The sequence below is a fragment of the Apodemus sylvaticus genome, chromosome 4 (genome assembly GCF_947179515.1).
Source record: "Apodemus sylvaticus chromosome 4, mApoSyl1.1, whole genome shotgun sequence".
NCBI classification, from domain to species: domain Eukaryota; kingdom Metazoa; phylum Chordata; class Mammalia; order Rodentia; family Muridae; genus Apodemus; species Apodemus sylvaticus.
Genome location: NC_067475.1, coordinates 34,700,790 through 34,717,634, shown reverse-complemented (window position 1 = coordinate 34,717,634; position 16,845 = coordinate 34,700,790). Strand labels below are relative to the sequence as shown.

At 38.6% G+C, this 16,845-nt stretch overlaps 1 protein-coding gene across 1 annotated transcript in view; it reads right to left on the bottom strand.

Moving 5' to 3' along the window:
* Positions 1-5,277: 5,277 nt before the first annotated feature.
* Fam241a (family with sequence similarity 241 member A) overlaps positions 5,278-16,845 on the bottom strand; it is a 30,251-nt gene continuing 18,683 nt past the window's right edge. Inside the window, exon 2 of the mRNA XM_052179279.1 lies at positions 5,278-6,626. Coding sequence (XP_052035239.1) covers positions 6,381-6,626 — 246 coding nt within the window. The 3' untranslated portion in view covers positions 5,278-6,380. The remainder of the gene's footprint in view (positions 6,627-16,845) is intronic.

Sequence of the window (16,845 nt, the reverse complement as noted above, 5' to 3'; positions counted from 1 at the left end):
CAGCAGGGAAGGACTCAGGCTCTGTGGGAGGCGAAGTAAGAAAAGAGTGGGACCTAGAATAGACACTGCATTGTATGGTACTGATTTTCTCCTTGAGTCTGAAGACTTTACATCTGTAGCTGCTAGCTGACAACCTCCAGTCCTCAGACATGTCTGAAGATTGTTTTTGGCCAAAAAGCACTGCCTTCCGCCAGTGTGTGGCAATGCTGAAGAACCCTGATAGAGTTGGAGCACTCCATATAGCACAGCCTAGGCCTGTTCTGACTGTGTGCTTGACTCTGCTTGCCTAGTTTATAGCTCTCAGGTGCTGATCCCAGGGGCCTCCCTGATGTTCCCACATGCTAATTTGTTCTGAGCCAATTTTCCAGGGAACTTGACCTAGAGTAAATACCATAGCAGCCTGACTCTTATTGTTTATTTGCACAGATTATCCCTGATGAGTATGGTTTGATTTACTAGTTTTTAACTTCATAATGTTGTGAAAACACCACCATTTAGTTTAAGTCTATACTTCGATTGATCAGTTCCCAGGCTCGTGATATGCAGGAAGGCAGTCTCATGAAATGTGCCAATGAGCCATAGCTCTCAAGTCATTCACAGGATAAGCATAAATACTAACACTCTCCTGTGCCAATTTGCTAAAGTGTAATATAGATTAAGGGTACAAAATGCATTTCTGACCCGTGGAAGATATTTTCAATGCATATTGGAATTATCAGAACATAACCACAGTTTAGAAGCGTCTATATATGGAAGACTCATGTAAAATTTTATTAAAAACGAATCAAACTGGTTTCACACTTAAATGCCTTTTCCAGTAAAGAAAATTATCATTATGGTTTTATATGCAAGACTAATTTATGGCTCATCTTTCAAACTAACGTCAAGCGAGTGTTAGCCTTTGCTGTTTTGTTTTTGTTTTTTGCTTTTTGTTTTCTTCGAGACAGGTGTATCCCTGGCTGTCCTGAAACTCACTCTGTAGACCAGGCTGGCCTCGAACTCAGAAATCTGCCTGCCTCTGTCTCCCAAGTGCTGGGATTAAAGGTGTGCGCCACCAGTGTTTCAATAACAACGCCAAAGTTGTTATTGAAAAAAAATTACAACTTAGCAGATGAGACCCAATTGGAAAATATTGGTAGAATGAAAGTTTAGTACCATCAGTAAATATATCTATTATAAAATATTCTTTCTGAAGAAACAGTTACTCAACCAAACATGGCATCAAAAAATTTTCCCTGAAAATGTGAATGCTTGGTAGCAATGCTGAATACGTACACAGACAGCAACAGCAGTCAAGTGAATAAATATTATTGTAATGTACACATGCAACCACTCCCTTTATGCATAATTTCTATTTTTGGAACCAAAGAATTCTGATGTGTGTTAGTACTCCTTCTAGGCTCCTCCCAACAGTTAACCTGGCAATAAGCCAGGTAGCCCCGGCTTCCTACAAAAGGGGCTGTTTGGACTCTCCTCTCTCTGTTACTCTTTTCTCTCCCAGCCTCCTTTCTCTCCCCCTTCCATCTCCACATGTTCCAGGTCAGCCCTCTTCTCCTCTTCTTCCCCTCTCTCTTTCTCAACTCCCCTTCCCAAGTTCTAAACAAACTCTATTCTACTCTATTCCACCCATCGTATGGCTGGTACCTCAGAGGGAAGGGATGCTTCAGCTTGAGCCTTCTGAGGCACCCCCACACCTCACCATACCTGGCTCTACAAAACATATCCTGATCTCTTTTTTATAAAACACAACAATGTGTCTTCATCCTTCTTCATTTTCCTTCTCAGTGCCCAGGAAGGAACCCAGGGCTTTGACCATGCATGGCACACATGCTACCATTGAGATACAAGCCACCATCCCTGTACTGCTTTGTTACGGGAGGATGGGGAGAATGTGAATAAGTGAAGTTGATTTACTCACTTGACAATTATTCTGAGAACCTATTCCAAGCCAGCTCTCCTGGTAGGCACTGGCAATGTAACTACAGGCACAACAGACACATCCTCTGTCCATGTGAAGCCTATTCTCTAATGGAAGAAACTGACATAGGTTGTATTACATAAGCACGGTTGATGGATTTCTACATTAAAAAGGGAACCAAGTACACTGTACGCCCAAACTGTATTTAAAGGGGAAGTTTCATGATGTTTAAGTTGAGTACTCCATGTGGTTGTTGGCCAGTCAGGCTGGGGCAGGTGTTGGGGCTAAAGAAGTTAAGCCACATACAAAGTGCTAGAAGAAAGTGAAGGGCCAATGCATCAATGAAGAGGGCTTAAAAAGAGAGAAGGGGGTGGCGGTCAGAGAAATGTGGCACGGTGGTGTGGGGGAGGGGGTGCCCAGGCGGCCCGTGTCCAAGCACCTCTTCCCCCTGAGGGAACACACGCACACAGGCATGGTATAGAATAGAGTTTATTCAGGGTAAAGGTTGGGAGTTAGAGAGGCAGGGAGAGAGAGAGAGAGAGAGAGAGAGAGAGAGAGAGAGAGAGAGAGAGAGAGAGAGAGAGAGAGAGAGTGGAGGCCGGCCATGACCACGTGGAGGGGGAGGGGAGGAGAGCCCAAGGGGCAGAGAGGTGAGAGTAGGATTGGGGGGGGAGAGGGAGGAGGGGCAAGTAGCCCCTCTTATAGTGGGCCAGGTCTATGGGGCGAGGCATACCTGGCTGTAGCCAGGTAAGTGTGGGGTGGAGCTTAGACAGAATACTAAGCAAGCATGTCTCTTTCTGGAAACTGATAAAAGCATCCAGTGTAGCTGAGTCTGGACAGGGCAGTGGTATAGAAAGATGAGGTGTGGAAGATTAGATCATGAAAGGAGACATAACTATTATGGAGTGTAGGCTTTGCCATAACAGTGACAAGAAGCCATTCAAAAGATTCAAATCAAGGAGATCAAAGTTATATTTTAGAAATTTTACTTAACTACAGAGTGGGTAATGAAGGTGAGGAGAGTGATTAGGATTCTCACAGGGGAGAATTAGACCGAGTGATGTTGGGAAAGAAGGATTAAAGACGTTATTAGAAACAAAATAGGAGGACTCAGTAACTGGTTATCTGTGGGGAGTGTGGGAGAAGCAGGAACTAAAGACTGTCCTTACCATTCCGCCTCAGGAGCTGGGGGAGGGGACTGCAAAGAGAAGGCTTTAGACAAAGATGAGGTCTTTTTTGAATGTGCTAAACTTGAGTTTTGTAAGCAAGTAAACAAACAGTTAAACTGAGGGATTTTTTAGCCTGCCCACTGCTCTCAATGGGAGATGCAGATGAAGCTGCTGGTATGCAAATAGCAACAAACAGACACGAGGAGGGATGGAGACCAGGCTGCTGTGCTGACCCCTAAGCAACATCAAAACTTTAAAGTCTTTGTTACAACAGACTAAATCCACCTATAATGCCAAGGCTTTGACCTGTGTGTATGTTCTTTAATTTGTATGTTCTTCTTGGCCAAGTAGTACTAGAGTTTTAACAGGTTTATAAGTATAATTTGATTTTTTTCTTTTTAAGGCAAAAAACTGATAAAGTAGTTTCAATACTCTATTATGAACAGGCATTTGTGAAACAACTTAAATAGAATCTATAAGCCAAAGATCTCTGAAATTCTCAATCCCTAGATTTGACTATTTTTAAGATTATAAATTCTAACTTAAGCCAAAAATTGTGGCTATCTCTTCCTGATCTCCTGGCTCGTCCTTTGTGGATTTGTAGCTCACTGGAATCCAGAAAGATTTCCTTGCAAAAACATTTCATCAGATACATCCTTCCAAAGGCAACGGTGGCCCAGCCTCTACGTGGAAGAGACACAGAGGTGGTTATGGGTGGGTACATGGGGGCACGCTGCACGTGCTTCTCTTGTTTCATAACCCGTGTTGTTTTCTTTTCTTTGAAGACTGTGGTAGCCATGGAAATGTGGCCTCCAGGGTGGCTGATTGGAAATATGCTGAGGGTTTTTTTTTTTAAACAACTGGCTCTTTAGAAAAAATAGTCCTTCTTTGTAGTGCGAGCCAATTTTTATGATGTAAATATTCTCACCACAGCCAGTTTAATCTACCAATGTGACGTCACTGAAGGCAGGAAAACAAGTAGCATAGGCTCCTGTGAGCCAGTTCATGTGGCTCCTGTGGACAAATCACCCTGTTCTCACAAGAACAAGTATCAATGTCAGGTGTTGGTGCTCAACACAGGAAAATGAGCTGCAGGAAACACTGTTGGGTTCAGAGAACGGATCTACTTCTGTGTGGTCAAGCTGGTTTTAGTTCCTGACTTTTTCTCTCAAAACAAGGCTGAGGTGATGTGCCCACCAGCACTCTGATGACCTTAGCACTCTAACTGTTATTTTTGGCTTATAAGGAATCTTTTTACTTACATTTAAAACTGAAATAATTGAGAATCATTTTGAATCTATTTTTATACCATGAACCAAAGAAATTATGTTGCACTTCAAGATAACAGTACAATCTGCATTCTAATGTGTTGAATAAGAGAAAATATTTTATATATTTTAAGCAAAAGCTTTGATAGCATACTACATTAATCCATAATGTATATGGAGGTAAAAACATCAAATACATCCTATTTTTTTCCTATAATATATATATATATATATATATATATATATATCCATTGACACCAGTGTGTGCATGCATAGTGTTGTCAGGCTACACACTAATACACACTAAGACTTCTTTTAAAGCACTTATGACAAGAAGCATGGGTAGAAGTTCTATTAGGTGCACTGCTTTTGCATTCCAAAAGGAAACTAGCTTTCCTGGTAGCACTAGGGAAGAATGTACTCATTAGCTTTTTGTGCACATATGCAAAATTTCATGGATTCTATTGGAATCTTGCAATCCTACTGTATACAAAGGAGACCTTTTTCCAAACACCTGACATTGATACTCAGCTTGCAAAGGTAAATGTAAAAATATTGTAAACACAATTAAAAAACCAATGATATAGGACAAACTTTGGTTTTTGAAAAGTCAAATGTAAAGGCCTATGTTTATGTATAATCCAGAGATACATGCTATAGTCTGTGCTTCTCACTTCTTTTGTGCAGGATTACTGATTTCAGAAAGCCAAGTTAAATGTTCTCACAATTTACTGCTTCAGAATTTCTTGCAGAATAATGTTTAAAATTGCATGAGTAAGAACTTTACAAAGTGGCCTAATAAACATACTTTAAATTAACCAAGCAGGGCTTTAGTTAATGCCCTGTCAAACAAAAATGCCTCCCCACCTCATTTTTGTATTTAAATGTCTTTGTTCAAATGGATGACTCGTAGACAAAAGTATAAGATTTTAGGTTCTTTAACAAAACCAAAAATATCAGTCATTTTTCATTTTCAAAATGTATTTAAAGAAATGCTTGTTTCAGTATAATACATTTCTATACATTAGAAACATGGCTAACTAATTGGCTTTAATCATAGAATATTACAAGTGGCTATTGAGTTCTAAATTTAAACATGTGATTATATTCTGACTTTTGTACTTTTCAATACAGATATAAAAAAACTATTTGATTTTTTTTCTTAAATAGATAGAAATCACTCTTTTGGGAGAAAAACTCCACGTCACAACAGAAAATGAATTGTTTTATATCTTCGAGTAATTGTTAGAAAAGAACTATAAAATTATGAACTTTTGGGGGAAAATGCACTGAAAATGTCTCTAGAAAAAACATGCAAGCAGCTAGGGACAGCATGGCGGGCACTGCCAGGTGCCTGCCATAGAACTCTCAAAAAGAAGTTAGCACCAGAATCATCTCTAACTTTACAATCTCATGAAGGCCTCAGTACAACATATAAAAATGTCTATTTAACCCAAAAACGTTATCAACAATAATAAATATATTATTTTCAGTTTGAAGACACTAGCGTTCTCACCTTCACAGCACGACTGCAGTACCATTTACTTTGTTTTGGACTATGCAGAGATAAGAGACAAATGTATCCCCAAAATGGGATTTTTTCAATTGAGGTGTAAGTGGAACAGTTTTCCAATTAAAACTTATTCTTAGCTATATTTCCCCTTTTTCTTTCAACATGCTTTTATTGGAACTTTACAAGAACTATACTATTTCACTGCAACTCCATGCCGTACTATTTGCCCTGTTGCTGTTTCGTGATGTTCAGATATGGCATGGGGAAGCATTATCTAAAGGTAGATACAGATCACAGGAGTGAAAAAGAGTTTGAATAGGTTAATATATAGTCAAAAATATATATTCATCCTTGCTATAACAAAGAGTTGAGTTTTAAAGAACACTCATTTATAATTTAAATTATAAAATAGCCAGTACACAATATGAAATATGTCAAATTATTTTGGCTTTCAAAAAGCCCATGGGTATAGCTCTATCAGTTACATAGATGGCTACCAAATGTCCAGTGTTTTACTGCTGTACATAAATAATGACAAGGCAAAGAACAGCAACTAGTCCAAGAGCTTGTAGGCCCAAGAACCATAGCATAAGCCAAAAGAAAATGACCACTACTGGTTCCACAATTCGTTCTCCAAAATACATCCTGGTGAAGCCCATGTTGAGGAGGTTTTTGTTCAGTTCACCAAAAAGTGTTCCCATCTTTTTGTAGTCATCTCCAATGGGTTCGGCAGGGTGGGTTTGTGGTTCTTCAACATCCTTAAAAAAAAAAAGACAAAACAAGTTATGAACATAAGAAACATGTAAATATCTCTAATAAGAATGATCTCACTATCTTCTCCAAATAACTGGGCACACACTTCTGGTAATCATTTAGTAAACACTAATGAAGATGTCTACAACTCATGGGTATATAACTTCTGAAGAATTCTGAAGATGAAAGTAAGGCCTTGATTCTGAGAAGGGGCCACCCCAAACTACCTCATGGACTGATATAACACAAAAACTTTTATAATAGAGAGTTGGTAGGATGCTGTGTTCCTCATTGGAAGATGGAGGGAAGAGCCATGTGCAGTGAATATAAGCAACCTGTGACACAGGAGGAGAAAAAGTCAGATCTAGTGTCTCTGAAAGGAGCATGTCCTTGTGATCTAGAGTCATGATCTCTAGGAATATAAGATAATAAATTTGTGTCACAGAACAAATTCCCATTGTTTAGAAAATGAGAATGTCCCTTTGGCTTGACATATTGTCTATCCCTCCTTTCAAGAACAGAGAAAACACTTATTGGGTATTTGTAGACTTAGACCATTGATTTGTAAGACGTAGGTACAGTTTATCCACCTCCATTCATTCTCCAGATACCTGGAATTGAACCAAGGAACCTGTTTAAGTGAAGAATGATGTTTTCCTTTCTCTCCTCTGAGAGCCTGGTTGCAGAGCCCCCTTTCTGCTGCTCTCCTGTTTCATGAAGCAGGCTTCCTGGTTATCTAACTTGGTGAACACACGTCTGTGAACTAAAGTTTTAACAGTTCCAGCTCAGCTGGCTGGAGAATGACTAGTTACTGTTCTCTCTCAGCCATTACTGTTGTGATCTCTCATTTTATGCTTTTGCTTGCTATGAAGGCTTATGTGGGGCTCTTGCATAGCTTCCTGTAAAAACACTGCTGCAACTGTAAATGCTTCCTGTTAATCTCATTAGGGGAAAACAAAGTTTTGAAATAGGATTAATTTTATACAAGACCAAAAGTCTATTGAGAAGTCAGAGCTGCAGAAAATCTCCACGTATACTCAGCTGTATACTCCAAGAATATTGTTACTGCCCAATCTTTCTACAATTTAGAACATCATGCTAGTTCCTAAGGTTTCCAACCTACTTCTGTGGTTTTAATATTTATTTCTTCAAGTTTTTATGTGTTGAGGGCATGGTCTTTAGTATGATATCAGGAGGTTAAAGCTTTAGTAGGTGGAGCTTGGTGGAAGGTTATGCCAACTGGGAGTTTGTTTTAAAAATTGATTATTAATTCTTTCAAGAGAATTGTTAGGAAAGGCTTAGGCCTTGTCCTGAGCAAGCTCTGTCTGGATTCCAGTTCCACCATGTAGCTACCCAGAGACTGCATTCTACCTTGAGGGAAGGCGGCCACAGTGGAACAGTAATCTGCCTGTAGCCGTTCATTTTGATTTTTAGGATCCAAAGCCATCAGCTAAATAAAACTTGTTTTCTTTTTAGCCTGTCTCAGTATTTCATGACAGTAATGAAAAACTAACTAATAGGCTAATCTTTGGAATTGTGCAAACGTTTCTGATTTCTGGCTCCTAGTATGTTCTAACAATAGGCAGCCCACAGAGACACCACAGAGATGAAAAGAGAAGGTAATCTGCTTGGATTAATCTTATGTTCACCAGTTCCTCATCCTCTTATGTGTTCCATGATACCTGATAGCACATTAAAACATGCAAACTTGTCCTTGTCTGATAAGCCATTTCCCTCCATAGCAGCATCTGGAGAATCTTTGGTTTAGTTTGCATTTGTTCAGGGTTCATATCTTGGTTTCTTTAGTGTTTAATAATGTTGATAGTGTTTTTGGTTTATTTTTAAAGTTGTTTTTTTAAAAAAACTTTAGAATCAATTGTTATCTATGGGCTCATTGTACTTTGGGTTTTGGGTAGTTCTTGAAGGTTTCTAAGGGTTTTTTTTTGTTGTTGTTGTTGTTGTTGTTTTTTCCCCCTGTATTTTGTGGGTTTAATATGAACAAAGCACCCAGATCAGATACAATAGGTATTTATTTTAATGTCCTTATAAAATGAATTAAGTCTATGAATTGGATTTTCAGGAGAAGAGGTAGGTGTTGCAGCACCTAACTCCATCAGGGAGTTAGTTAACTTTGAGTCTAGGTGCAGTGACAGCAGACAGCAGGATCCTGGAGGGGCTGCCTTGAGTTGCCAATGACATGGCAAGATAGTATAAGAAAATTTAGGTAAGCTGTAGTTATTGTAGCCTGATTCTATTAATATATCATATATTAGATATAAATAGTATACATATATATATCTGTATATATATATATAATATATTACAAATTCAATAGTTTCTTTTTTTTTTTTTAAATTCGATATATTCTTTCTTTACATTTCAAATGATTTCCCCTGTCTTGGTTCCCCCCTCTCCGAAAGTCCCATAAGTCCTCTTCCCTCCCCCTGTTCCCCAATCTACCCTCTCCCACTTCCCTGTCCTGGTATTCCCCTATACTGCTGCACTGAGCCTTTCCAGGACCAGGGACCACTCCTTCCTTCTTCTTGGGCATCATTTGATATGTGAATTGTGTCTTAGGTATTCCAAGCTTCTAGGCTAATATCCACTAATCAGTGAGTGCATACCATGAGTGTTCTTTTGTGACTGGGTTACCTCACTTAGGATGATACTCTCTAGTTCCATCAATTTGTCTAAGAATTTCATGAATTCATTTTTTTAATGGCTGAAATGCACTCCATTGTGTATATACACCACATTTTCTGTATCCATTCCTCTGTTGAGGGACATCTAGGTTCTTTCCGGCTTCTGGCTATTATAAATAGGGCTGCTATGAACATAGTGGAGCATGTATCCTTATTACATGCTTGGGAATCCTCTGGGTATATGCACAGGAGAGGTATAGCAGGGTCCTCTGGAAGTATCATTCCCAGTTTTCTGAGGAACCGCCAGAGTGATTTCCAGAGTGGTTGTACCAGCTTGCAACCCCACCAGCAGTGGAGGAGTGTTCCTCTTTCTTTACATCCTCACCAGCATCTGCTTTCTCCTGAGTCTTTGATCTTGGCCATTCTGACTGGTGTGAGGTGAAATCTCAGGGTTGTTTTGATTTGCATTTCCCTGATGACTAAGGATGTTGAAGATTTCTTTAAGTGCTTCTCAGCCATTCGATATTCCTCAGGTGAAAATTCTTTGTTTAGCTCTGTACCCCATTTTTAAATGGGGTTATTTGGCTCTCTGAAGTCTACCTTCTTGAGTTCTTTGTATATCTTGGATGTAAGCCCACTGTCGGATGTAGTGTTGGTAAAGATCTTTTCCCAATTTGTTGGTTGCTGTTTTGTCCTTTTGACAATGTCCTTTGCCTTACAGAAACTTAGTAATTTTATAAGGTCCCATTTGTCAATTCTTGATCTAAGAGCATAAGTTATTGGTGCTCTGTTCCTAAAATTTCCCCCTGTGCCAATGTCCTTAAAGGTCTTCCCCAGTTTCTTTTCTATTAGTTTCAGTGTGTCTGGTTTTATGTGGAGGTCCTTGATCCACGTGGACTTGAGCTTAGTACAAGGAGATAAGGATGGATCAATTTGCATTCTTCTGCATGCTGACCTCCAGTTGAACCAGCACCATTTGTTGAAAAGGCTATCTTTTTTTTCACTGGATGGTTGTAGCTCCTATGTGACCATAGGTGTATGGGTTCATTTCCAGGTCTTCAATTTTGATTTTATATCCAGACACTTTGCTGAACTTGTCTATCACCTGTAGGAGTTCTTTGTTGGAGTTTTTTTGGGTCGCTTAAGTATACTATCATATCATCTGCAAATAGTGGTAATTTGACTTCTTCCTTTTCAATTTTTATCCCTTTGACCTCCTTATGTTGTCTAATTTCTCTAGCTAGAACTTCAAGTACTATATTGAATAAATATGGAGAGAGAGGGCAGCCTTGTCTAGTCCCTGATTTTAGTGGGATTGTTTCAAGTTTCTCTCCATTTAGTTTGATGGTGGCTACTGGTTTTGCTGTATATTGCTTTTGTTATGTTTAGGTATGGGCCTTGAATTCCTATTTTTTTCCAAGACCTTTAATTGAATTAAGTCTATGAATAGGATTTTCAGGAGAAGAGGTAGGTGTTGCAGCACCTAACTCCATCAGGGAGTTAGTTAACTTTGAGTCTAGGTGCAGTGACGGTGGACAGCCGGATCCTGTAGGGGCTGCCTTGAGTTGCCAATGAGATGGCAAAGTAGTACAAGAAAATTTAGGTAAGCTGTAGTTATTGTAGCCTGATTCTATTAATATATCATATATTAGATATAAATATTATAAATAAATATATATAAATAGAATATATTACAAATTCAATATTTTCAAACAAATATATATTCAAATATATACACACTGGAGAAAATAAGTACAATGAACAAATACATACATATCAGCCAAATTTAATGATTACTAAATTTTGCCATCTCACTATGGTACTGTTCAATGTGGCCAACTAAGAAAAGGTTACTAGAAAAATGCCCCCCCCAATGTGTATTAATAAGTACAGTTCTATGAAATCATCAGATTCCTACAATGAACTGAACAGGGGTTCAAATAATTCAAGGATGACCCCTGCAAACATGGGGAGGAAATGGGTCATGTTTCTAAACTAGCAAGGTGTAGCGGGCCCCAGTCTGCTCTCTGTATCTACGGAGAAGTTTTGAGGACCTTTACCTCCAGGGTAACTGTGTTATCAGTAGTACTATTAATGATGTAGCAGAAGTGGAAACAGGGAGCACCTACTGTGTACCAGGCATAGCAGCACTACCATGATTAACTTCTTTTGCAGTCCTTAGTTAGAGGTCAGGAAGCTGCCAGTGCTGACTCACACTCAGCAGCGGGCAGGTCTGTGGGCCACACCTTAATCCCCATACACAGTTGGTTTCTAATTAGTGCTGAATACCTCAGTTTTCATTTTATTTCATCTGAATTTTATTTATTTCATCTCTGAAAAACAAAGGGTATGGTAATATTTTGCTTTTCAGAAGAACATTTTATTCATTAACAGAGCAAACTGAACATCGGTAGGATTCTTTACATCTTTTGTCACAGTTTTAAAGTAAGTTTATCAAACAGGAAAATTGTTTAAGTTTATTTTCATTTTGTGTAAAAATTTAAATGAGGTAAAGCTATCTGTAGACTTGTACAGTTTATAGCTTATAGTGACTGGAATCAGCATTAAAATGTCAAAAAATAGAGAAAAAAGAAAGGGAGACAGAAAAAGAAAGGAAGGAAGGGAGGGAGAGAGAGACACAGAGAGAGAGAGAGACAGATACAAACACACACACACACACACACACACACACACACACACACACAGAGAGAGAGAGAGAGAGAGAGAGAGAGAGAGAGAGAGAGCCAAAGTCTTCCATCAAGCATGAAGGAAATCCTCCTGGCAGGACTGGAGTTCACACACACTCAGTAAACCGAAACAGAAATGCAGATGGAGTTTTCCCTGCTCTGACATTAATCATGTGCTTCTGCCAGATTTTCTTCTTTGTGTGTGAGACTCCAATGAAGACCATTTGTCAAATAGACAGTTTCTTTTAGGGTTACATTGGACTACTAGAGAGTGTTCTCAGTGAGGCACTGACAGCCCTTGTTTGTTCATGATTGAAGACATACACAGAAATATGAGTGATCCAACTGATTCAAAATCCTTTCAATTTTTTTCTTTTATTATGTGTGAGAGTGGGAGTGTGTGTGTGTGTGTGTGTGTGAGTGTGTGTGCACACGTGCGCTCGCGTGCACATGTGCATTCAGAGGGTGTAGCTGTGTGTAATGTTTGTATGGGTAAACATGGTACAGGTGTAGTGGTCAGAGAGTGGCTTGTGTAGCTGGTCTTCTCCTTTCGCCTTTTTCAGTCTGGGGACTAAGCGTATGGCTCCAGGCTCGTGTGACAGGCAGGAGCATTACTGTCTGAGCCATCTTGCTGCCCTCAAAATCCTTAAAATAATTACATCACTTTCATACTTTAGAAACCATGAATAAAAAGGCCAGGTTCCATAAGCCCACTAATAAAAAGGCACTGTTTTAAAATACTGCATACAAATATGCAGATAAACCAGTGCTGATATTCAGAGAATACATATGACTATAGCAGTAAACTACTGGATTTATCTTTGGTAACATGAACCCATGAAAGTCCTAATGAGGAAGGTGAATTTACTGCAGTACCCAGGCCAGGATGTACACCAAGTAAGAGAGAAATCCTTTTTGACCAGTGGAATAGCTTGTGAGCTGAGCTTTACTGATTTGAAGGTGAAGTTTTGCCACTTCACTGGCTTGCTAGTCTACTGGCCTCTGATCTCCCAGCCAGTCTCTTTATTACCTGAGAATTTCTGATCAATCAGCTCGTAGTTTCCCTGAGCTCCTCTGTATGTGGTGCATTATTTTTTTCCAGTTGCTTTTAGGGTTTTCTAACTTTCAGCACTTTAACCAACACAGTTTATCCCCTCATCTTTATAGTATGTAGATTTGCCTGAATAATGTGTATACCTTAAAATTTTTCATCAAATTGTAGAAGCTTTATTTTTAATATTATATTTTCTGAAGTGAAAATTTTTGGTCTCCAATTTTTTGGCGACTCAGCTGTGTCATGTGATGTTCTGTTTTGGAAACTGTCTTATGAGAGGATGTTTTTGCTGAAGCAGACATGTGGGAGGATGGTTTGCTGAGAACAGACATGTGTTTCTTGGAAGCAGACTGAAAAAAGGGCACGTGATGTTTTGCTACGGCAGACACTTGAGAGAACATGTGATGTTTGGAAAGGGTGTAAATATAACCCAACAGACAGTGGCATTGGTTCACCTTATCTTCTTTGCTGGTCACCACTGGGCTTTGCTGATGACACTGTATGATATTGGTTAGCCTTGCCATTCTTTGATGGTCATCGTTTGTTGTGACTTCATAGAGAAATGTACCAAAAAACTTCTAGTGGCATTCTGGAGGCTGCTTGTTGCTAGCAGAGTCTCATGATTTCTTCTGGATTGACCTGCCATTGCTGGTTCATGAATGGTGTTTGCCAGTAGATTGAGCTCCTGCTGCTGATTCATATGAACTGAACTGCTGATATCCTGACTATGCAGATTGGATTTTCTCCAAAGAACTATTTCTAAACAGGTCCATATTCTCCTTTGCTCCTTTCCTTTCCACTGCCTCTGGTGGGTGGTGGGCTAGAAAAGAGCTTAAAGTGTTTAAGAACCCTTATTAAACGTAGGTTTTGAAAAATTTACACCTTCATACAATCTTCTCTTTCTCAATATCCCTATTACCTGTTCATTGATGTGACTGAAATTACCCGACTGATCTTGAGATTTCATAATTTTATTTTGCCTATGCCTAGATTATTGTATTATCAACTCCAGAATTTTCATAAGAAAAACCTATTAAGTTCTTTTTTTTTTACTTTCTCTCTTCTTTTCCTCCTTCGCCTATTCTTCTTCTTTCTTCTTGCTTTCTTTTTCATCCTCTTCTTCTCTTGTATATTACATCCTAACCTCAATTTCTCCTCCCTCTTCTCCTAGTCCCTGCCCTCTACTTCCATCTCCCCCAGATCCACTCCTCTTCCAATCTCCTTCAGAAAAGAACAGACCTCCCAGGGATATCAATCAAACAGGATATAATGAAGTTGACAATAAAACTAGGAATATCCTTTCATATTAAAGCTGGTCAAGGCAACCCATTAGATAGAAAAAGTCCCCAAAGCAGGCAAAGAGTCAGAGACAGGCTCTGCTCCCATTGTTAGGTATCCCACAAGAACACTAAGATACACAACCATAACATATATGTAGAGTATCTAGCTCAGACCCGTAGAGGCCCCCCATGATCACGTCTCCATTCTCTAGTAGGATTTCCTTCAATGATTTCCTTTTTCTTTCTTTTCTCTTTTTTCTTTCTCTCTCTCTCTCTCTCTCTCTTTCTTTCTTTCTTTCTTTCTTTCTTTCTTTCTTTCTTTCTTTCTTTCTTTCTTTCTTCCTTCCTTCCTTCCTTCCTTCCTTCCTTCCTTCCTTCCTTCCTTCCTTTCTTTCTTTCTTTCTTTCTTTCTTTCTTTCTTTCTTTCTTTCTTTCTTTCTTTCTTTCTTTCTTTCTTTTCTTTCTTTCTTTCTTTCTTTTTTAAGATAGGCACTTACTATGTAGACCAGGATGACCTCAAGCTCATCAGAGATGTACTTGCCTTTGTCTCCTGAATGCTGGGGTTAAAGGTGTGTGTCCAGCTTGGTGTCATTTAAAAAATAAATCATAAACTACTTTCTTTTGTGTGCCCCTTTTATGAATTATATTCTCTTTGTCAGTGGAGGCTGGCTGAAGAGATATAGGCCTGGTCCCACTGGCCATGCCTACAGAGAAGAGCCCTCTGTAAAAGTGCTGGGAGTGAAGAGGGAGAGACACTGGAGGACATCTTTCCAGGTGGAATTCTTGTTCTACATCAGACACTGGCACGGAGATGCTAATGCAGCACCATGATGGAGAACAGTGATGGAGTGTGGGTTGTTCAAATGCCAAGACACAGCTCTCATGGAGATACAGTAGCCTTCCCTGGATAAATGTCTCTGCATTTGCTATCTCCCTTCAAGAGGACTCCAGACACTTTAAGCTACTGTATTTAGTGTTTCACCAGTCAGCCATTGCCTTGCAGGGAAGATTTGATGAATTCCTTATTGTTCTAGAGATACTGGAAATGACTGATACTGGTCATTTGTGGGTATTAGTTATTTCTGTGGGCAAATTGAAGGGCAAGTTTTCTAGGGCTGAGCCAGAGGATTTTAGATGGCTGAAAATTAAGTGCTCTGAAATCAGTCTAGAAATTTATGCAATCTGAGAGTGTTTATTATTTTTAATACTATAGGATGATCAAATTTTGGGGATAAATATTTGATTTTGAGAATCCATATAGTCAGCTCTTAGTTCTTCTATTAGCACTTTTAAAATGGTCCTCAAAGGATCCTCTTTTCTTCCTTGTTATTTCTCACATATGCCATTTTTCTTAATATTTATTTTATGCATATGAGTACTCAGTCTTCATGCACTCCAGGAGAGGGCATTGGATCCCATTACAAATGGCTGTAAATCACCAAGTGGCTGCTTGAATTGAACCCAGGACCTCTGAAAGAGCAGCCAGTGCCATCTCTCCACCCTCCCCCCCCCACATATACTATTAAATGGGCAACTTTACCATTTCTGCTCTGCAGATTCTACCATGTTCTTTAGCCAGTAATTAATTCAGCTTTCATTACATCCAAGGAAAGTTAGTGGGAATCAAATCTCCAGTTCTATTTTTCCCTTAGTTGTGCCTAATAGGTTGAAATTTTTTCAAAATTTGTTTAACACATTTTAGCATAACTAAAAATATCTTACAATAACATACAAAACATACAATACACACACATATTTTTACACATATAGATATATATACAATGTACAGATTTTTAAGAGCCTCAGAAAAGCTCTAAAAATTTCAGAGGTGTCAGAATTAAAGAATGTTCTGTGTCAAAATGTTACAGAATGCTTTTGTATTTTGGCTTAACTTGAATAAAAATCAATTTTGAAAAAACCCAACAAAATCTTAATATTAAAATATTTAGGTTTATATCTTTAAAGATGAGGTGTTTAACTGTCTTTGTATTATAGCAAAAACTATTCTGTGGTTGGAAAAAAAAAGAAAAAACAGAACACAAACAAACAAATAAAACCCCCTAACTGAAAGGACTTTAGAACTTGCAATTTCAACTTGCCAGATGGTGTGGTACCACAGGCTTATTTTGAAAAACCTAATGTTGTCCTGACAAAGAGAGACTGTTATCCTACTATTTCTTCTGCAGGGCTGATCAATTTATTTGTGGAAAAGAAAACAACTTGATCACCTCTACCATGTAATCTTCTTTAAGACAAATCAATCCCCCCCACCCCCCATGGCCTTGCTCCTTTATTTAGTTGGACAATATATCTTTCTTTTGGAGAAGAAAATAAAAAGCCAACCCTTGACAAACAAACAAACAACCTTTACTTCAATATTTAATTACTTATAAGGAGTAATTTCTTCCATTTTATTTTTCTTTATCTCAAAAATGAAATACAGTGCTAACCTTGAAAACCAACAAGTAAATAAAATTTTAACTGACTTTATAAGTTATTAATAAAAGTAAAATTTATTAAATAGCTCATGCTAACAGTTCAAAGTTTTAATTATACTGATA